This window comes from Nesoenas mayeri (assembly GCF_963082525.1).
Source record: "Nesoenas mayeri genome assembly, chromosome: 4".
In the NCBI taxonomy this organism is placed as follows: domain Eukaryota; kingdom Metazoa; phylum Chordata; class Aves; order Columbiformes; family Columbidae; genus Nesoenas; species Nesoenas mayeri.
Window position 1 is genome coordinate 468731 of NC_137540.1, and position 22816 is coordinate 491546.

At 41.8% G+C, this 22816-nt stretch overlaps 1 protein-coding gene across 1 annotated transcript; it reads right to left on the minus strand.

The window, feature by feature from the left end:
* CCDC158 (coiled-coil domain containing 158) lies at window positions 1-22816 on the minus strand (the record flags this gene model as incomplete). The annotated part of the gene is given in 20 exon segments (XM_080343320.1): window positions 1-77; window positions 1244-1345; window positions 3269-3336; window positions 4314-4477; window positions 6328-6438; window positions 7233-7325; window positions 9000-9158; window positions 9923-10035; window positions 10478-10630; window positions 11531-11720; window positions 12484-12966; window positions 14235-14432; window positions 15916-16032; window positions 18374-18529; window positions 19643-19701; window positions 19704-19756; window positions 20155-20231; window positions 20575-20902; window positions 21158-21267; window positions 22745-22816. Coding segments are annotated over 20 exon segments (2883 nt in total).

The following is a 22816-nucleotide window of genomic DNA, read 5'->3' on the forward strand; positions in this document are numbered from 1 at the left end:
TCACTTTGACAGCTTTTTCTTCTTTTCCTTTGCTTTGTCTGTCTTCATTTTCTGAGTTCTGATCGTTGATGACAAGGCTGAAAATAGCAGCAAGAACAGATTATCTGAACACCACCTTAGGTTAAAATGATTGAGGCCTTGGGTGCAGACACCAGAAGCTTTGTGATACCCTCCCGCACATTACACTGGACCTACCAAGCCCTCCGAATACCGCTTTGGTTTGCATTTCTTTGTATGCAGGTTCTTAACAGAAAAGATAAACCTACTTATAAACAGGCACCACCTCATCTGCTTTGTGAAACTAAAACATCGAATGCTGAAGAAGTGGCAAAATGCTATTGATTTCACGATCTCTCATGGGATGCTGTGAAATTCATACCTTTGGCCCAGTGCTCGTGGAAACAAGTTTACTTAGTGTGCCCCTAAAGAATTGCCCCATGTTTTTATATAGTAACTCGATACATTACAGATGAATACATATTTTTACGTGGTTATAGAAAACTGGCAAATTGAAGATCTTAATGGATAGCAAAGAATAAAAGTGAGAACATTACCTTATACTTTTTAATAAAAAATTTGATTAGTTTTATCTAAATCAGGTTACTTGTATGTCCCTGACATGTGTGCGCTGTATGATGAGGGGAAATGATAATTTCCCAGAACTATGCAGGGAGACTTAAAGGGGAAGCAACTGTAATGTGCAATAAGAAAAAGCACAAAGAAGAGAAATTCCATCTCACTTGACCCCCTGCTGTCATAGGAAATCAGGAGCGTTTCACCAGGAACTTCAAAGGGAGCAAGGACAGAAGTCGAGAAGCTCTCCACCGACACATTTCAGAGGAAAGGAGCTGGGGAAGATGGGTGTGCTTCCAAGGCCACTGCTGGGAAGCCATGTTTTTGGAGTCTACTGCTGTCAGAGTTATCTTGGCATTTCCATCAAAACATCATCAGCTTCTTAAAAATGTCATTTAATTTCATGTGAAGGCCCCCCTGACCAGCTGTCATGTTTGAAATGTTAAGGATCTTGAAGCTTATTAGAATTAAGGGGCCGAGCAACAGTGCATTGGGGAGTTAATCTAATTACTCTCCCAGGACCAGGATAATGTAAAGTGGGTGCTGCCAGTACATCTAAACCTGACCTTATGCAGAAACATAGGCAATGCTTTGGCAGGTAAGAGGAACAGTTTCTGCAGAGTGTGGGTATTTTAAATGAAATAGGAATATTTTTGGTAAATTCTGGCACCTTGGTTTTTCGTCTGTAACGATTCCACCAGGTTTTGCAGGCTTTCCACCTTGTTCTGCAGCCTCCTAGGTGTATTCATGCTGGTTTCCACGGGCTGAGAAGCTAGTGAGAAAATTAATCATCAATATGGTATCACATATTAAAAAAAATAAATCATTGAAGTATTGAAGGCCAGTGGGACTCCAGTGGTTTCTACACAATTACCAAAGGGCTGGATTTAACCTACAGTTTGTAACTCCTTGACTGTACTGGCTGTAAGAGAGCTAGCCAAGCTCTTTGCATCAGTAAACTGGACACACGTACTTGTCTGGGGTACCGCTGCTCCCCCTGGAGAGCCGCACTTCCTGCCACGCCGTCGGTGCTCTGCTGAGGCGCTGGGGCCAGCCGCGACCTCAGAGGGTGGGGAAGTCAACAGTGCGTGGACCGGAGACTTGTCTCTGCATCTCTCCTCCCGAGAGACCTTCTCGGGGCAGGATGTGCGACAAGGAGCTGCTGAGAAGATGGATGTACCTGCTAGGAGATCAGCAAGCCAAGAGCTGTAAGCACACACCTGGGCACTCTTCCCCAGAGTCGATTCTTTCTCTGTAAGAGTTATAAGGCGGGTTCCCTTCATTGTGCTCTCTGGTCCTTTCAATTCCTTACTAGTAGCCAAAGCAATAGGAGACTAGAGCCTCAATGCAAACCACGCTTGTTTCTGTTAACGCGATGGTCAGGTGAAGAATGGCTGCTACAGCTGCCTGCCCAGGAGAAAGCTGTGCCTGCTTCTGACGGCCACTCACCTCATGTTTACTTCCAAAAAGGCCTGATGGGAGCATCATTGCTGCTATCAGCAACAACTGAGACTCCCCGTAGGTTACTGCTGACTTGGATCTCTTTACTTCGTATAAAAAGCAGAAAAAATTGCTTATGTGGGTCTGCCATTTCCCCTCTTTCCAATCACAAATTGGAAAGCTCTGAATTGCTGGCAGAAAGGGAGTCATAAGGAAAGAGACAAGATATGCATAGAAATCAGCTATCAATGGATTACACAAAACATTTTTGTATGTACAGCATTCAGCATGTAGGTTAAAAAAAGGGTATATGCAACTAATAAGGGGAAGATGCACTACAAATCTTTCTTCCCATAGTGTGTTTCCTTACTCCTAACGTCCCTCCTGGAACGTCTAGAAAACAAATTATTGGGAGTTTCTAAAATATTCCTCTTGTTCAACTATTTCTTGACTCTCCTATGTAAATACTACTACCTGCAGCTGCTTTGCAAGCTAGGAAGGATCCCTGGGCGTTGCTGCAGGTTTGCTAGAAGGTTGACAGTATCCATTCAGGAGATGTTCTTTAATGCTCAGAAGTTTAAAAAGAGGACCCATAGTAGTTACTTAGGACACACAGAGAAGATCTAGCCTATCTAGGACAAACAGAGGAGAGCTAGCCTACCTCTGAAGCACAGTGGCTTAAATACTAAGAGAGAACAATTAAACCTATCAGCATCTGCAGGCAATTTTCAAAGAAAAATCACAGAAGGGAGAATCTGGGGGCACCAAAACAGAAGGCAGGTACGACCAGTATCTTCAAACCCTGATACCCAAAGCCATATCCTTCTGTTTCTGCTTAGGTTACTAAATTAATGTCACTGTACTTTAAAAGGTACTGACTACTCAGTTCTTTGAAGGAAATCAATGGCATTTACAACAACCTAATTCCTCTCAAAAGCACGTCCATAGACACCTGGGTACAGAGTTTAACAGACTCAATTTATGCGCCAAAATGTGACAATATTATCCATGCTAATTAGGCAAGACTATTCACTAATAACTACGATAGAAAATAACCATCTAGGTGTGCTGGTATCAGTCTCCATGGAGCTGGTTTCCAACAAGATACAGATTTTGCATTAAGTGCAATAGAGATGTTGTAATAGCAACTGTGAAAAGGTATTTGAATAAATGACCTTGGAATAGGTCCCTGTATCTGGGCTGTATTTTTTGTAACATTCTGTAATATTCCAGTTCCACGCCAGTGAAAACTTACCAGGGGACGCAAAGGGCAGCGTAACATCTTGGGACTGAATATCTGCAGTGCGTAAGCATGAAGGATCCCTGCAAGAAAAACAATGGCACAACTTGCATTCTGGAAGGATTATGCCCAGCTCTGGTAATGCTAGCGAGCCTCCACATTGAGAACGAGAAGCTCTCGTATGTAATCTCCAGATCTTATACCTTTATCTCAAAGGCAAACAATATAAATTAAGTTCCAGAGCTCTTTCTTGAAGGGATGAAAGTAACATCACAGCTTTGTTTTGTAATTCCCAGGAAACTTTTAGAATTTTGCATAAAACAATACAAAGAAGCTCAGGACTGATGCTGTGTTAAAAAAGCCTTAGGAACTGAATCTCAAGTGAGTACTTTGAGAAGCAGGTTACTCAGCTAAGCAAAAGCACTTCCCACTGGTCAAAAGTGTCCTTTTCCATGGTGCTTTCAGCAGCAGAGTCTCCAGCTGCAGTCTCCCTGCATGGCAAACATAGCGCTGTCAAAACCACAGCGAGGCCTTGCCAGTACGATTGCTACATCGCACATTTTCAGATGATCAGCTTGTTTTTTAAACAGAGTGCAACGGCAGCACGTTTGAACAGTGCAGAAAAGACATAGTAAAACTGTTATACGAGTTCACTCGAAAAGTTTGAGAGATCGATTTCCAAAAAAACCAGCTACACTCATTTTAAGCACCAGCATGAAGAGACACTTGGAAGTGTTCCAGCCAAGTAAACCTCTGCTCAATTTAACGTTTACCTTTTAGAAACACTCCATTTCCACCAGGAGCTCTGCTGTTGTACCCATACCTACCCAAAAACTCCCTGCTATACATCCTTGAAACACAAAGTGGTCTCCTCCTTCAGCATACAAAAGCTTCTTGCTCTGTGCCAGGCTTTTGGTGGCAACCTCAGCTTTGAACAGACAGAAAAAAACCCCCCACAACAGGGAAGATGTTATAGCCCCTGAACACTTGCCAGAACGGCCAGATCCTAGTTTTAGAGCGCACACAGCACACAACAGAAATAAAAGTATATTATTCTTACGCTGTGTTCCTCACGGTGGCTAAAGGTGACTTTCTCCCACCGTTGCTGTCACTCTTGCCAAGATCCACAGTGGGAATGTCATTGGCTGAGCTTGTTAATTCTTGAAGAATCCTCTTCAGCTCCTGCAACAGTTCTTCCTTCAAAACACCTGGCTTGGAAGGCATCTGAAAGGAAGTAATGCAGTTACAAAGTATTTATAAAGGCACTCTCTTTTTCAGCTCTTACCCACTCTTCCAAAGTCACACGTTTCTTTCCCCCTCTATTCCTGTCCTATCAGTTAGATCAGGGTGGGGCTTTTGTAGTTTAGTATAGAAGTGGTGGAGACTAAATGATCATCACTTGAAGACTGTCAAAATACCTTCTGAATATGACTGCGGTCTTGATCTGCAAAGTTACCTGTGGAAAGCAGCTAAATATGACTGAGGCAGAACACAGCTAACATCTGCATTTTGAATAAATGTTGTAAAAACGTTACTATTGCTCTTTCAAGGTCAAAAAAACCAAAACAAGCCTTTAATTATGAAAGCTCTGCCCAATACAACCATTACCTTCTTCAGTACCCAGAACCATTAATCTTTGCTTATGTGACAACGCTTTTTTCTCCTTTATAACCTATGATCCCATATATTAATGCACAGTACACAAACACAGCTCTAAAGACAGAAATACTAGCACACTGGTGTTTTCTAGGCATTCATTTCTGTAACAGCTGAGTTGTGGGCAGCTATAAACCAGCTGAGTGTCACAGCCCCGCTCCGAGGTGAAGTGCAGCATTCTCTCATTACACCGATCAGGACCTGGGGCAAAGGCCTAGTTCAAAAGAAACAATTATTTCTGTCAAGAACTGGATTTTTCAGACTGTTTAGCACTTCGCATGTTCAAAGAGCTTCTCTCACTTATTTACACTTCATTTGTGGATGGAAGCAGCTACAAACACGGGTCAATGTGCTACTGAGTCAGACCAAACCCTTCTTTCCCACATTGCTGCTGAGAAACCGTGCTGTTGAGTCTTAGTCTCAAGTGTTCGAGCTGCTTCATTTTGTGCAGTAATTAATCATGCAGGAAGCAAGAAGGTTCAAGGACACCTTGAATCAAGTTCTCCTACAACCTGTTAGGGCCTACATGGCACTACATGCAAAATTGGTCCTTTTTCCTCCTCTGTCCTCAGAAGTATAAATGGATTAACCCAGAGAACAGAGAATGGGAGTGCCTGATGCTGTAGGTATTTCACAGAATTAACTGCCCTTTGTCACCACATCACAAAGTAAAAGAGACAATATTAAAAATATCTGCAGTAGCTTGCAGCCTCGAACAGACCATGAAGTAAAAAATAATGGAAACATTTCCACCCATTTTTGTGGGAGTTACATCAGGCCCCTTCTGGAGAATTATACAGAATCTATACAGAAAAGACCAAAGCATTTGTTTTGCAAGAGAGATTTGAGTTGGTGTTCTCTGTAAGAAAAAAATCAGAACACTAGTATCTAATTTAAATCAAAATGTAGATGTGTAAAACAAAAGGAAAGAAGGGCAATGATATGTCTTTTTAGATAAAGCTGGTCAAAATCAGTGAAGGCCAGCTTGGAGAAAGATTTCAGTATTAAAAGCTATTACAGGTCAGTCAGCTGGTGAAATTTATCAGAACTATGTACAAGTCTGTTTTCACTGACAAATGTGATTTACGGCAAGTAAAGCACCAAACTGGTTAGAGATGAGTAAATTCAATTGTAATACTTTATAAATGTTACGGGTGGTAGAGACAAGATAAACTCCTATTACAATCTACAGATTTTCCTACCGTCTGGTTCTCACCTATATTTTGCAAACGGAAAAAAATTAAAATGTGGAAGGTCATACTGTATGAGAAGCTACCAAAAATTATTTCATCTTTGGTGGTAAGAATTCACTGTCAGACACTTTTACCAGATGCTCTCCCGCCTACAAATTCCACGTTATTTGGACTCTTGGGAGCGTCCCTGCTCCGCGGCAGTTTGGCTGTGGAGCAGGTACTCACTGGAGGGGCACGGGAGCCGGCCAGGACAGCTGAGCGCAGCTGGGAAAGAGGCGCCGTGTGCCGCCGCCTGCCCCAAGCAGGAGCCGACGAGAAACCAGGGCCCTGCAGCTCCTGCGGAAAACATGAGGCAAGCAGAGTGAGCGGGGATAGAGAGCAAGGCCTGGGTAACCAGGCATCTCTGTTAGTCACATCTTTTGTAACATCCAACACTCAATTCTCCAAACATTTCTTAGCACTTTTTAGCTGTGCTCAGACATGATGCTCTTAGTGAGTGAACTGCATGCAATAATGGAAGTTTTATTTGTTTGGAGAATTTTAACATATGCTCTGGAACCATTCAAGCAGAGACCATCTCAGGGCCACCACAGAACTACACCGTTCCACACCTCCTGTACCTTTTTGCCCGCCACTTAGGGCTGGTGACTCCAGCCCTGCCCTGGGCAGCCTGTTCCAATGCCCCACAGCCCTTTGGGGAAGAAATTGTTCCCCAGATCCAACCTCAACCTGCCCGGTGCAACTTGAGGCTGTAAAAGGCATCACCCGTCCCTACAAACCTTGTCTCTCTAATGCATTTTTTATAATAATGCCATGAACATTTCTAGCTGTTATTTGTCTAAAGCTGCAAGAAGATGCTGAAGTGTCACTGAAACGAAATGCTTAACAGCTGAAGCATATGTTCAAGTATTTCTGTAGCTGTTTAATTTTGTTATGCCCTTACTGTAAATAACACTTGGAAACTGAAATGATGAACATGACTTGTACAGTAATGAGGTACTCCAGGTGAAAAAAGGATTCAGAACATAGACTTTTGAGAGCACTCTGCAATAAATGGGCTTAAGCCAGAAGTCAGGCCGCAAAGTAAATGCATCTAGCTTTATAGCCATACTTTTCAGTAACGTACTTACTTTTACATCTAAAGTGTGCTGCAGTCTGAAGCGCATCGCTGCTTGTTCCTGACACTGGATTATGCACTGACATTCCGCAAACTGTACAGATGCCTGTGAGAGAGGGTACAAGGGGCAGAAATTGATTTTACTAACTTCCTGTGGATGACACTTTTCTATGTTTTCTTTCCAATAAAGAAACAGCAATGTACACATATAGACACTTTATTTGTTTGCTGCTCTAAGTACAGAAATACTGGAAGATGACCAGATGCCTTTCTTGATACTGGCAACCAACCGGTTATATGATCCTAGTAGCTATAATATGCACACCATAACACCGGAGAAGGGAGCTAATCCTGCCAGGGACAGTCCTAGACCTACCGAACACCTCTGGGATTAGATAATTCCAATGTGCTAATGAGGCAAAACTATTCTGAAGGTTTTAAAATGGATGGCTCTTAAGTTTGTTGACCCATCTTTGTTAAGTCATTAAATGTTCTTTCCTCTTTAAACAGTTGATTCCGAAAGGCACGGGAAGATCTAATAATTTAACTATTTTTCATTGAGTACTTACCAGGATAGTTAGAGAGAGGAAGCACTAAATCAAAACAGTGAAGGACAAAAGGTAGGAGAGACCTTTATGAACCAGACCGCTTTTGTCTCTCCAGCAGAGTTCCCTTGCTGTTTTAAATAAACCTGGCTCTCCTGTGCTGCTGTGTGAGCGCCACTGCGGCGAGTGCAGGCTCACTGACGCACTGTGGCTGCGTGGTTACAAGAGCAGCTTTTGGAACACTTAACTCTGAAGCAATAATGATGAGCAAGATGGCAAATTACACTTTCTAATGTTTATACCACAGATGCTCTGTAACGGTATATACTAGTGTCCTGTCAGACAGCACAGTACAGCCTTTACGAATTTCTAAGCATTGTTATTTAGTGTACCATACGTGCTGGTTTTCAGTGAGCACCCGCCCCCACTGTGGCCAGTACTGTGCACAACGATCTGTATTACAAGGAAAGTTCAGTTTCCAGTGTCAAGCCTTTAAAGTGAGGAATGCCACACTTGGGGTACAGTATCACTCCTTTTTTCTTTTTTTATTGAAAGCAATGAAGCAATCTGAGAAAGACACTTCACATGGAACTTTACATCCTGAGAAGCAAATTCAGAGCAGCTGAAAAGGACTCTCCCTTCTGGAGGAGCAGCAGCTCACCTGTAGGCACCTGGGATTTATGTGCTAGTTGGACCAAAATGCAGAACCTTGTCTTAAGAGTCAGGTATGTCAGCAGCAGAAAGCTCCACTAAAACAGGCAGATCCAACACCACCATGTCCCTCCTGAGGGACCACAGCTGGCTGCCTCAGGCCCCAGAAAGGACTCAGCCTGGTCAAGTGCATTGAGTCCGTGTGTGCTCACGCTTGGTAGCAGCAGAGCCCCTGTTATAATCGAATAACAGCCTCTCTCGCCAGGGAAAGGAGCCATGCAGGAGCAAGCGCTACTGCCTGGAAGGGCAATCTCCTTTAAATCCCCTGCTGTTTGCATTTCCCTGAGCTAGAAAGAAGTAAATCAAGAATTCTCTTAATGAAAACAGATGCCTTTTACCATTAAAAAAAATACACAACAGAAGATGGTCTTAACTATAGGTATCTCTTCAGTTAAGTATTCCAAAGTACATGCGAGTAGGACATAGTAAATACAACCTAAGCAGGAGGTCAGACATCTGCTCCCCAGAGACTGCAGAGGAGAGCACCCAGCAGTCTCCCGCAACTGAAAGCTGCCTTAGGGTACCTTATCGAGGGCTCTCTCCATCTTAGCTATTTTTTCTTTCAGACGTTTGTCTTGTGATCTCAGGATCTCCAGCTCCCCAGCAATCTTGGTATTTTCTGCTGTAATATAGCTCAATTCTTGACTTAGTTTACTGTTTTCCTCTCTGAGGTAATGCTTCTCCTGAATTTAAGGAGGTGAGGACAACAAAGAATGAGCAAAGAATTTACAACTACCTACATAACACATAATTTGTACTCTGCATTTTCTTATTCCCTTCAGAAGATGTAAATTAACCCTTTCAGAAGCTTAGCTATTGTGTCTTGCAGAAAGATGAGATTTTTCAACTGAGGTCTTATAAAGAAAGTACAATCAGATTGGTGCTGATTAAGTAGCATCTCAGATATTAGACTGATTTTGAAACTGGAATTTTAAGCTTCAAGATGTGCTGGATCCAAAGTCAGTAAATAAGGAGGACAAGTCATAGTGAACAGATATCAATAGTCATTCAGTAAACTCCAGCTATTGGTAACTCAGTGATATCTTTGTCACAGAAAGTGCTAGAAAGACTTCAACATACTAGACAGACCTTGACACAGTTTACAAGTAGAACTGCCTCGGAAAACAAAGAGGGGAAACACTGTGGGCCAAATTCACAAAGATACAGACTGCATTACGTGAGGTTTTTTAAAAAGAACCTGATTCAAGAGCCTGATTCTCATTGAAAGCAGTACTGTTCTTTCCCAGAGAACAAAGGAAAACGAAACGCTGGCTCTATGGAGGAGACTAGTTGATGTGGGAAGCTCTGTGCTGGTGGGAGGCCAGACAAGGTGCCCATTACATTCCCTCTGGTCCTTCTTGCATGAGTTGTGCTTCTAGCCATGCATTTCTCCAAAGAACAATTTATCTAAATAGAGTTAAATACATTTATTTGGCGCATTTATGACCTTAACTGCATTTGTCATTGCCTCTTCCAAGAATTTAATCTTGCTCTGTAACGCATCTATCTGTCCCCTCTTAGCTGTGATCTGCTTCTGCATTCCCACTGCAACTTTCATAGCTGTAAAAGACCAAGTGAATTCTCAATGAACAACACTGATTATGCATTATGACAAAAGGCTCTCGAAATCAGTATCAGCAATGTGCTAGAATAAGTTGAACCAGGATCCTCTAGTCACTTATGTGCACCACCCACCCACCACAACCAGCAGGAGTTTTGTCAATAGCGGCACCAGAGCCATCACACACACGAAGCGAGATGACAGCATTCCCTGGCAATCTGCATAAGGAGCAGAGAAAATTCAGCCCATGCTCCAAGTTTTACAGCATGTAGTAAATAGTGACATAAAAAATATAATGTCATCATCTGCAATATTGTTTCTTTATTACACAAAATATCTGGACTATTATTACATAATCTATTGAGGGATCAATACCTACAAAAATCCCCATGTTAAAAAGACAAACGTGTGTGATTTTTGGGAAGTTCAATCCATAATTACCATGGCCGTCAGATCCCTCCATAGCCTTTAGAGCAGTCCTGGTCTGTTCAAGTTCAGCCTGAGCAGATTTCAACTGCATTTTCAGTCTGTTTACAGTGTTTTCCATCTCCTTGATTTTATCCTGGTAATCCCTCTTCAGATCTTCAAATTCCTCTAGGAAGGGTAAATTAAGATTAAAATTATAGTGACAATAATAATAATTCTTCTAGAGTAAGAATGCTGATCTGTCACCCACTCCCTTTAAATGAATATTAGATATGGAGATACCCAAGATGTAAAGCAAAAAACTGCTAACAAAGGCACAACTAGGAATTTGTTGTCCTACATGTTCACTGTTGTTGCACCAGAAACAAATGTGTTATTTCACTGCTCACCAAAGCAACATCTTGTTAAAGTGACAGAAATCCACATTTCTGGGTTCCTGCTGCTAGAACCAACTGCATATTGTGAAAGTTAAGGCTATAAGTGAGAGACAGCTGAGTTCTGAAGAAATAAATGATATCAGAGGGCATTTTATGACAGTCCAGGGCTGTGTAGAGAGCAAAGTATGTGAACAGTATCATCTGGCTGGCTGCAGTGCAGACTGAACACCAGACTGAGGTGGCTGCCAGGCTCAGAGATCCAGCCCTCTAAACAATGCTTGGAGTTAGGACATTATCTTCTGAATAACATTGTAGCAAGCCCACCACAAAACAGAAACCAAGTTCCACTGTAATTTAACCACAGGTGGTTAAAGGGACCCGCTAAGGCTCTTAAATACCACTCAGAAATAGCACTCAAGTTTCTATTCTGAGATTCACCAGATCTCCTTTGGTCTCCAGAGACAGACAGTTTAAATATTTTTGCCAGGGTGGCGAGAGGCTGCACTGAAGATTGTATTCCCACTATTCTGTAGCAGAACCCCAGCCCATGACTCCACTCCGCAGCAAGCTGACCATCCCCTGCGGCAGGGAAGCTGCTGCTGTACCAGTAGCCCTATTTGGATTCAGCAGGCAAGACTGAATTCTATTTTTAACACAGCTATGTGAGCTGAGCTAAGCGGAGGGTCCCTACCTGCCAGGCCAGCCAGCTCACTCTGGCTGTCTTGGAGCTCATTCATTAGCTGGTCTTGTTCCAGTTTCATGTCATTAAGCGCACGGAGCCTCTCAGTGCATGTGTTTATGAGTTTAACATTTTCCAGCTCCAGCCCTCTCACTCTGGTCTCCATTTCATGTATTCTGGCTTCTTTCTCATCCATTGCAATCTACTTATACAAAAAACAAGACCAACTATGTGTAATATACATAATTATATAAAATAACCACAAAGACATGCAGACATCATTACTACTTTAAATCTCAGCTGTCAGAGAACAGTTGGAGGCAAGAAAGGAAAACAAGAGAAGAACACAAAGATTACTTTTGTGAAAATTCCTAATCCAGGCAAAAAGGGCACAACAGAATCTGATCTGATGGCTTTACGGCATGTTTAACCGTACCAGGTGTGTGGTATGAATACTGTTTCCATCCTCTTGCGGCACTACCTCCATACTCACTCTTAATGCTCAACAGTTTTTTCACAGAAGAGGATGAATTCTTTATCTGGAGTGAATTTTTCTGAAGCTGCTGACCCATCTCAGACTGCCCTGTCACGCAACTCTTGGCCCAGAAAGAACCACTTACAAACAGTGTCGTCACATGCGAATTCTGAGTGCTCACCCTCTGCTGTTTCTCAGTGACACTCTGTGCTGCTGGCTCCCTTATTCGTGTGGATAAATGCATCACTGAGGACAGCTTGCTACACTTCAGCTTTCAGAAGCCTTTTGGCAACTGCTTTGCACTAGCGAATTTTCATTTTTGGTGGTCATATTATTCTTCTCTGCCCACTAACTCCTCTAGTGCTCTTAGGATTCAAGGAGCATCACCTGACCTGCTTTAAAACCTTAGTATTAGCACATTAAGGTACAGATTTAAAACAGAAAACATTTACTGTCTTAGAGAGACATAAATACAACATCATTTGCACACCTTAAGTTCTTGTGCTTCAAGTTTCCAGTCGTTCAGTTCTTTTATAAGCTGAGATTTCTCGACTTCCCTTGCTCCAGCAGTTCGACTGTGCTGGCCCACGATCTGGGTGACGATATCAATCTGCCTTTGGAAGATGTCAATAATCCTCTCCTTCTCTGTCACCTGCAGTTTCAGTGCTTCACACTCCGACTGCACATCGCGTAAATGGTTCTCTTCATTCTTCAGGCGCTGGAGCTCCTGCATCCTACTGCCGAGTTGTGAATGCAGCTCCTTGATTTCCTTCTCAGTGAGCTCAAGGGCGCTCTCTTTCTCCTGCAGACAGGCCGTCAGATCTGACACCGTCTGCTCCGCAGTCTCCAAATCCTTCTGTTTGGCTGTAAGATCTTCTTTAACCTTGCAGAGTGTTTCCTTGGTTGACTCCAGTTGGACAGTCAAAGAGGAGATTCTACCAACGCTTTCATTCTTTTCCTTAATTGCAGCCATCTGAATAATAGAAATAAAATGATTGACCAAGAGAAACATTTATTTCTACCTTTAGAATTCCCTGTGACATTGCTGGTTTTCTATAGTTCATCTTAACCACTTGAGTTTTATAGGTCAGCAAGGTCTGGTCTGCAACGACTAGGTGATTCGTCTGGCTTTCTTTCCTCTTTCTCCATGTTAATAAATTAACTGCTACTTGAAATATTGTGGATTTTTTAATCACAGAAAATGAAATACGTTCAACTGACTCAAATAAAATACGAATAAACCAGCAATGTTTTCTATAACTTAGAGCAGTTCAGGCTAAAGAATTTAAGTGTTAAAACTCAACTGACTGTGCTGTAAGTTGGGAAAAAAAAAAATGTGAATGACTAATTTACCCCCGACTTCATTTCTGCAGACAGTGATGTGCACCACTGACAGCACGCGGTGCTGAAACTCGGGAACTGCTGGTAGTACGGAACAGAAACACAGGAAAACAACTAACATTCTGCTGAGAGGATTTTAAAGGAAAAAGAATGGATTGAGGAAACCTAGAAGGATGTGTGAGGTAGGACAAGCCCGTGGTTTGGTAGAAAATAAAAGAATTAACTTGATCTTTACTTGTAATGCAAAGTGGCTAGTGAAACTGTCAGTGAGTTACTTAATTACAGTTCAGTTTTTGACAGGCTGAAGCCTTAAAGAAAGAGGATTGCACTAGGATTGTGAGTGTCTAGGAGTCTACTTTGTCAGAAGCAGCTCTTTCTGACACAGCACTGCATTCAGCTTAGAGTTCTAACACAAACTTCATTAGGTGTTCATTAAGCACTACATAAAGTAAGGTGGTATGCAGGCCTTTAATTTACTAATTCTCCTCACGGAAGAGCTCACTGCTGAAAAGAACACCTTCAACTGTTCGTTTGTTAGGTGTGGAAGCATCAGACTTCCTGGAAATTTACAAAGTTGTGTTTGGGAGGTTTGCAATCAAAACCGAACACATTATCAGCAGAACATGAATTTTCTTCTAAGGATTATACACCACAAGTCAAAATTAAAGAGAATGTTCCTAGTGCCCCATCAGCAAAGAAAAAAAAAGGCTGGATAGGCCAGATTGATAGAAAGAAAAATGCAAATTCTGACCGTCATGTATCTGCATCTTTGGAAGGGAAATTTTGGCACCCGAGGTCCCAACCACAGTAGCTGGAGTTAGAGCATTTCTACCTGAAGAACAGCCCCTGGTCTGTGTGCTTTGTATCCTGAACACGACCACACCGAATCTGCTCACCAACCTGGTGCTCCATTTGCCTGTGACACTCAGCCCTCATGGCCTTCACTGTGCTTTCCATGTGCTGCAACTGCATGGTTTTGTTGTCCAGTTCTCTCCTCAGATGGTCAATGATGATGCTGTCGTCTGTGTTCCGATCCCAAATCCGCTTGTTCTGCTCTTTTTCTAGATGTAGTTCTATCTCTTTTTTATGGAGTTCAGTCTACGAGAAATTAAAGTCATCTCCCTCCTTGAATCTCATTTAGGATTTCTCATTTTTCTTTCAGCAACATTCAATTACACAGTTACATATCCGAATAGTGGCTACTACACCTTTTACACTTAGTAGGGCCAGGAATATTGGCTAAACCAGCATGACACCTCCTACTCTTTTTCTTCCAACAAAGTAGTAACTTCTGAGTTTACCTATTATGGCTGTAATTATTTAACATGTGTAAGGTCTCAGCGCTGGAGTCTGATGTCATTTATATCTATTCCAAAACAAGCGTAAGGTACAAATCAAAAAAAGCTAATATTGTATCAACATCAAGTGAGAAACAACGAAGAACCATATGACATGCTACGGAGGGCTTCTCTCCAAAAATACCTCTCTTTAGATTTGTTCATCACTTCTTTCATTTAATGCAATAACTTGTTACATGTTCATCAGAGCTTAAATGTTTTTCAACTGAGACATAATCGTAATAGTACATAATTACAATTATAAATAATTTAAAATGTAAATAATAATAAAAATACTGACATAGACATTTCAGAGCTGCTTATATAAAAAATATGAATGTAAAATGTTCCCAAACTGAATTATCAATAGACACGTCTGCTAATAACTTTTGCTACTATTTTGGAAGCTGAGACTATCTGTATATTGTTACAGCTGAAGCAGAAAACTAAGCAGGCAGCGCAGAGAATGGCAGAATGAAAACATGAACTGATGATAAAGAAACAAAAGGGGTCCTAAAATTAGACTCCTAACTTTCAGTTATGTAATGACTATTCTGACTGCAGTCTCCACTACAGCTGTGTACGATCTGTAGGAGGATTTATACCAACATTTGGAATGAAATTATTTCACCACCTCCTTCAGAAGCACTGTGACACTAACTAGGTAAACAAACCTAATGAGACCACACAAACTAACCTCTCAAAATTCTGTCATTAAGGCATAATTTTATGTAAAGAAGAAAACCAAGGCTAATTATAGTAGATTAAGGCAGTCGTGATGAATCAAACCCTATGTGACAAAATTTTCTCCACTGCATGTTCAATCGGTGAATATTTGCAGTCAGTCACAAAGGAATGTTTAGTGCTCTTAAGAAAATCCTGGATGTGTCTTGCAAAATATGCGTTAAGGCGCCAAGGTTCCTTAACGGAGGGATCTAACTACGGGGTTAGAGTAAAGGCGACTCAGCATCTCTAATATGATTTGCATAAGCTTCAAGGAATTCAAGGAATTTGAATTTATGACAAAGTTAATCTTAATCCTGAATGTCCTGTATTGCTAGCGGCAAAGGCCTTTGGGAAACTTCCTGCACAGCTAATTCAAATTTCTAGTAAAAATAACCCTCAAACTCCAGATTAAGGGGATGCTGCGCTTTGGAAACAAGGAATGAGTGTATCTGAACACCAGCAGTAAGAAGAGTCTTTGAGGAGGAAGGATTTTTTTCAATGCTATCACTTGTCCTTACCATCAGCTGATGAATCTGGTCTTCCAGACTGCCAGATTCTTGGCCACGTGGATCCTGTTCTGTGTGAGGTTCGGCTGTCTCAGAATGAGCTGGGTGTGACTCCTCAAGGTCTTTGACCTAAAATAAAGACAAAATTCATTAAGAATTATCCTACTGTATTCTACTTTAAATAGTACATTGGATTTCTTCCAGTTTTCTTTTAGGTTCGACCCTAAAGATGTCCAAATGTTATCTTTTGGCTCCACAGCGGTATTTTCTAGCTGTATTCAGAATTCCATTGTCTTCTTTCAGTGACTAAGCTTGACTTCATTGAAGAATTTATCGTGGTCCCTGAGAATGGATTGGATTCCACTCTGATCCAAAACTAGGACATTCAGAAATCTACAGGCAAACATGTTTTGCTCCAAGTGGTTGTCACACCCTTCCCTGAAAGTTCTGACAGAGTATGAGATGACAGGCTACAACCCTTTTGAATCAACAGAAAGAGATTAACATGGGCATAACCAAACAGAACACCCACACATGTACATTTGTATCCACTAGTTAAGCAGCAGATTTTCTGACTGCTGAAAGTCCCTGGTGCCAATAGCTTACACTGGCTGTAGTTAGCACCTACTGCCTCGAAAACTGTAGTTGCTAAGGTGTTTTCCTACCAGAGAAGCTGCCAAGAAATGTGTGTTGCAAAAGAGAGACATACAGTTGTAAAAGCTTTATGTAGATTCTCTCCTACACCTTCCTGGAAATGACCCCACATCACAGCCTGAGACCAAGTGACCTCCAGCGATCAACTTGTCTCTCACTGAAGCCTTCCTAAGCAATTTAGTGTATGACATCTCCTATATAAACACAATTTGTACTGGACCAAATAGCATAGGCTTCATAGACATATGGAACCCACATTTTCTGGATTGGGTAGGCTGTGAAAAATAGCCTGAAATGGAGTCCCAGTTTCCAATGTTACATGTTATGAGGTAAGCACTCTCAAAGGGAGCAGGCCTAAGAAATACACACCACAGTTACAGCTACCTGTGATATGACCTTATCCTGTGCACTGCTTGATTTAAATCAAAAGAACAGACCTAACATGAAAAGTGCAGTGTACAGTGTACTCTTCCTTGAGGATGAAATACAGTAGTGGAGATTAATTTACCAATTCACTATAGTTCAGTTACAATGCCATGACAAGCCACTATTGAACTGACCAGTGTGAGTTTCGGTCCGTGTGAATCCATGGAATTTATAAATGTGGAAGCCTCCAGGAACAGGCAAACACACCATCCTCCCCGCTCTGCTGCGCAGCCCGAGCACACGTACAGCACGGCCCCGCAGCCCTGCCCTGCCGCAGCCCTGCCCTGCCAGGCCATTCTCCGAGTGGTTTGGATCGGAGACTAACAGCCCTGCCAAACTTCACAGCACTCCTGTGACCCGAGCTGTTCCTGTCCAGTAGTGTACAGAGGATGCCAAAATCCTCACGACTTGTAATCTAAGATGGACTTGGACCCATAAGCATTTCTGCGTGGGTCAGCCCCTCAAATTTTTCAAGAGAGGGGAGAGCAACTGTTTTCAGGTCATTTTGAAGGGGCAAAAATGAGCTGCCTTTTACCAAAAGTAAGGAAGAATTTAAAGAAATTCAAATTGTTTATAACAGTGGAATCCCAAGCAGCAAAATAAGTGAAAGATACAAGCAACTGATATGGAAAGGGGATATAAACTGCTGCACTTAGTGACCGAGATTCTGTTACGGCACTGCAAGAATTTCTCTCCGTGTGTCTGCAGTAATTCCCTGCTGTACTACCAGAAAAAAAGTTTGTTATAAAGTGCGGTTATAAAAAAGCTTGTAAAGACTGAAGTTTTCTAATGGGATTGAGAAATTATTTGAATAAACAGGAGCTGGCGAGCCAGTCTTTTTTTTGCCTGTATAACATCCTGCCTGAGGATTTCAGGGATGGTTAAGATTCTTAACTCCAACTGGAGCATCTCTGGGTACCTCAAACACTGTTGTAGTCTCTGTGCTCTGTCCTCACACTTACTAAGACAAAGTAACCAAAAGATCTTTCTGGGCAGTACGACTTAAATAAGAAGGTATTTTTCCTGCCTATTTTTCCTGACATATTCTCTAGTGATATGGCAGAACGATGATCTTGTCCTGCATGTGCAAGTGATGTTGGTAGCGCAGAACCATTTTATTTATTTCCAGAAGGCATCATTTATGGTATGCTCTCAATACATTCTGCAAAACTACTTCATGTTCAACACATTCTGCAAAGCTGGTTTGTGTTAAAGAAATAGAACTTGTTCTTGGAAATAACACAGAGTTAGGGATAATGTAATTTACCTTGTTGTCCACATGGTTTTTCAGAAGCAGAGCTTTGCCAAAAGACTTATCTATCCAGAACATTTCACGATGCACATAGCCAGTTTAGCTGGCACTAATCATAACATATGAACCCATACGCACCTTGTCTTCAGACATCCTCTTAGCCCCTTGTGATTCAGAACGCAGCTGAGAAACTGTAGATTGCAGGTGACTAACTTGATGCGCACGCACTGTGTTTTGGTTTCTTGTTTGTCCTCTACAAAATGTTTCAAATGGAGAAATTAGAAACTGTAAAAACTGTGAAATCATGAGACAAGTGTGGCTGGTTTTGCTGTAATCAGTATAACCACTGAAACGCACTGCTTGGAAGTATGATTATCATTCCCAGCGAGATCACATGGAAAGTATACCTTATCACTGGTCAGATTTGTCCTCGGAGAGCCACCTCACATAAAATAATTAATATCTTAATACTTTTTATTCCTGATGATATTCCATTTATCCTCAAGTAAGTTCTAGCAAAGTTAAGTCTGTTTCCAAATGCACCCCAACTGTTCTACATGCAGAACTGAGAAGCATTTTGCTATCAGCTATTTGGTCTCAACTATTCAAGTCAGACACAGCCCATACGGAGTTTCAAAATCTCCTGTTTGGAACATTGCATGGCATGTCCTCCTTTTTTAACAGAAAAATTGAGGACTGATTTTTAAGTCAAGTGGCTGGTAAGAACTAGTGGTTTTTTATACTTGATTACTGCCAAAGTCAATAGTATGAATGTAGCTGTTTATGACAAATGACAATTACCCATTCTTTAAAGTTACCATTTCTTACTATTTGTACATGCATGCGAGCATGTGATTCAACTGATAATGCTGCTGCGAATTAATTTTGAATCTGGACCACTGAACATGTTGAAGACAAAGCTCACGGTGCAATACAGCCACATAAAACTGCACTTTGCCACAACTCTTAGTCTGTATTCTCTGTAATCCCTCAGCTTTAGCCAGGTGCTCTGCAGAAACTGGTCCCAACTCAGACTGAAACCCGAGATCAGTCATTCCAAAAGCCGGTGACAAGAACAGGGGTGATGGCTTGAGCCACAGCTTGTACTCCCACCCACTTTGCTGACCTTACCCTTTTTCTGAACCACCGTGGACTGACAACAGACCAAGCCCGCCAGTCTCCCAGTTCTCAGAGTTTGCCTAATGCATTATCATTTTGCCCCTCCTTTAAACAGCATGTTTGGGTCTTTTTTCTTCATTTCATAATTTATGCAAGGACTGTTTAACTCTTTAAACAAAGACACTGAGAAATGAAAAGAGTAGGGCAGAGAACAGAGTATACTAGCAGCATAAGCTTTGTCTCAAATTAAGGTTACTCTTAACATTTTCTGTACTATAACTAAAAAACGTATTGAATGATCTCTACCTGACTCGGGATACTATTGGCATAGCTGCGGGCACCGTTAGCTGGTCAGTCAGTGCTGCCCCCTCCTGTTCATGCTCACTTATTAGCTGCTCAAACCTGTTTTAAAAAGAAAATACTGGTTATAGTTTCAGTCTTGGGAAATAATGGCTTCTCCACTGAAGAGGTAATGATATTTTTCAGTAGCCAGAAATGTCGTAATTTTGATATTTTATTGTGGATGAAATGTTACGTATCAAGTTATTTACCCTTTTACTTTGAACAGGTTACTGTATAATTCAGGCAGACAGCTCAGAAAATTAGGACTTCTTGAACAAAGAAGGACAAAGCTCTTGATTATATCAGGAAGAAAGAGCTGATGTAATCACCCAAGCGATTACCTTCATTATTTTATCTACATTTATTTACACCCTCCCAATGTCATAATCAAATAATTATCCATGGACCGTGGGCAAAACTGTCTATATTTTATGAAAAAATAAATGGAGAACAGGTACCTATTTTGATGTTGCTGAAGCAGAAGTTGCCTTTGGGCCTGTGAATCTTTTTTCAATGACTCCAGTTCTTCTTCCACCTGTTGTAAGCAGATGACAATGCTAACGCCTAAAGAAAACACTGTCTAAACAGTAGTTTTCGAAGTGTTATTCCCTTCCTTTTGTTTCCACCTTGAACTGTGAAAATGTGCAGACTACAGCCTAAATTCTAGCAATAAATCCAGGCTCCAGCTGGGGACAGTGCAGCAGCCTGGCATACCAGCCCCTGCCACCTCAACTGCAAAACAGCATTTGTACATGTTTATGCCATAACAATTTCCTTAGGCCAGTTTAGATGGGAGCTTACATAGAGTTTTAAAAACTATTCTCTAAAAAACCAAAACTCAGAGTGTTGGAAGGAGAAGGAGCACTTTTTTCACATACCAGCACAACCTTTTCCTTGAGGCATGACACCTCTGAGTCTACATCTCGCAAGACAGCAGCAAATGCTGTGCTCAGGTTGTGCATGTGCAGGGTAGCGATATTCTCATGCGCACAGAGTTTCTTGCCTGTGCAGTACTTGTAGTCCCTAAGGATGCGGTGTAGTTCCAGAAGCACTTCCTCCTGGCTTTGGACCATCTTTTTCAAGCGCTCCGTTTGGCTGTCAGCCTCCCTCAGCATCTCCTCCTGCAGCTGGTTGGCAGCTTCCAGCTCTTGAATAGCATTTTTTAGCTGTATTTTTTCATTCTCTTGGCTCTGAGATTCTTTTTGTCTAAATTTAGAAATCAAAGACATAATTTACAAAACAGGATTCACAACATAGATTTTTATCCTGACTAAGAGATACAATACTCTGGTTGATTAACTCCTGTTTTTTACAACTACATAGTAAGTGATCTTCTAAACCAAGGTGCCACAGTCTCCTTGTCTTCATTCCCGAGGGCCACCTTCTCACTTGGGAGATCTGGTGCGCCTCTGAAAGCTCATGTGGAGACCCTCCAAAATACATCTACCTTGGTCTTTGTACCTGGTATCCTGAAGCACATCTCTTTCCAATTGCACTTCCATGGGTTTGGTCTGTAAATCAGCAATGATGGCTCTTAAATTGATTTTCTGATGCTCATGTAGCTCAGTGGTCTAAAGAAAACAACCAAACAAAACAATCAAGCTAGACCAAGCAAAACAGTGAATAAATTACCCTAAAAATGAGGCTGAGAGTAGCATGGGTATGGGAATTAAGAGCTTATTTTTCTTTCTTTCTTTCCCCTTTTTCTTTTTTCCCCCTAACTATTTCCTAGTTAACCAGGTAGTCACCCTGTGCTGGGGTAGACAGACTATGCATGGAACACTGTTACGGGGATCAGGCCAACAACATTATTACTCACTACCTATTTCTGTCTATCAAATAGCATGCGGGAACCACAAAGGCCAAGTAGATTTACGGCAGCCAAGAGGCTGCTCAAAATAGCACCAGCAACACTATCCAAAGACACAGCAGTGACAAAAGCTCCTCTCACTACAGAGTGACTTGGGCACCTATATCGTTAAATTTTGTGTTCACATCTTTTCTGTCACATTAGTGTAAAAGCCTAGACCTTCAGAATCTGCTGGCTTCCATCCCCAGCGAGTGAGCTTCTTACTGTAACGGCTGATAGCAGCTGCGGGAATTTCTCTAATAACAAACAAAATCTGTGTACTACCTTAATTCCTGAGAATTCTTGATCATTGTAACAGCACCTGCAAAGAAAAAGATCTGTATTTTCTTATATATTAAGAATCAACTTTAGGTCATAAAAAATGAATTTTGTTCGTCTAATTTTAATACCGCAGGAGGAATTGAAGGATATTGAGAGAGGTGGCTCCTCTCCTTTGTCAAGTCTTAGGCTTTGCTCTGCCGGGATGAGCAGAGATGCAGCCTGTTAGATGTACTGGTCATTATCTCCTGTTAAATCTTTCAACAATTAAGTAGCAAGTGGCATACACTAACACTTTGCTACACTGTTTCCACGTACAGAATTTTTCTACAAGAAACACTGAAGAGGAGGCTTCTATAACATCTATAAATGTCTTTTTTTATCCCAACCGGTTTGATTAAAGCCAAATGGACCTTTTCCTCCCAGAAATGCTTTTGGGGGTACGCCCGAAGAAAAGAGAAACTTAAGTCAGGGGCAAGGCCAAGGAGGGAACATTTAGACTTGTACATCTTGAATTTTGGGAGTGTTATTGCTATTAAAAAGCCCTGAGGGACATGTCTGTGAGTTTACTCCTCAAGACAAAAAAAAAAAAAAAGGAAAATGTATTACTTAGGTGTAGCTTTGAGCAGGATGGTATTTGATGGAACTTCATTTGCATTATTTGGATTTTCCTAGGTCCTCTGGAAAACACGGGACTACACTGTAATTCTGAGGTAGCTGCCGCAGCAGTTTCCATGTTACCGATAATTCGGAATTTTTAGTCAAATGGTGTACTGAAGAACACCACCCCAGGTGCTTCCCGAGGGCGTGTAACAGTGCAGAGCCCTTTGTCCGACACCCCAACCTGGAGTACCAGGAGTACCTGCTCAGTGTGAACGCGGCGTCCCCAGCCCTCACACAGCAGCCCTGGAGCGCCCCACGGCGCCAGGGCCGCTTTCCCCAACTATGGCGGCCCCGCCGCCCCCGCCCCTCGCACTGTCGTGCGGCAACAT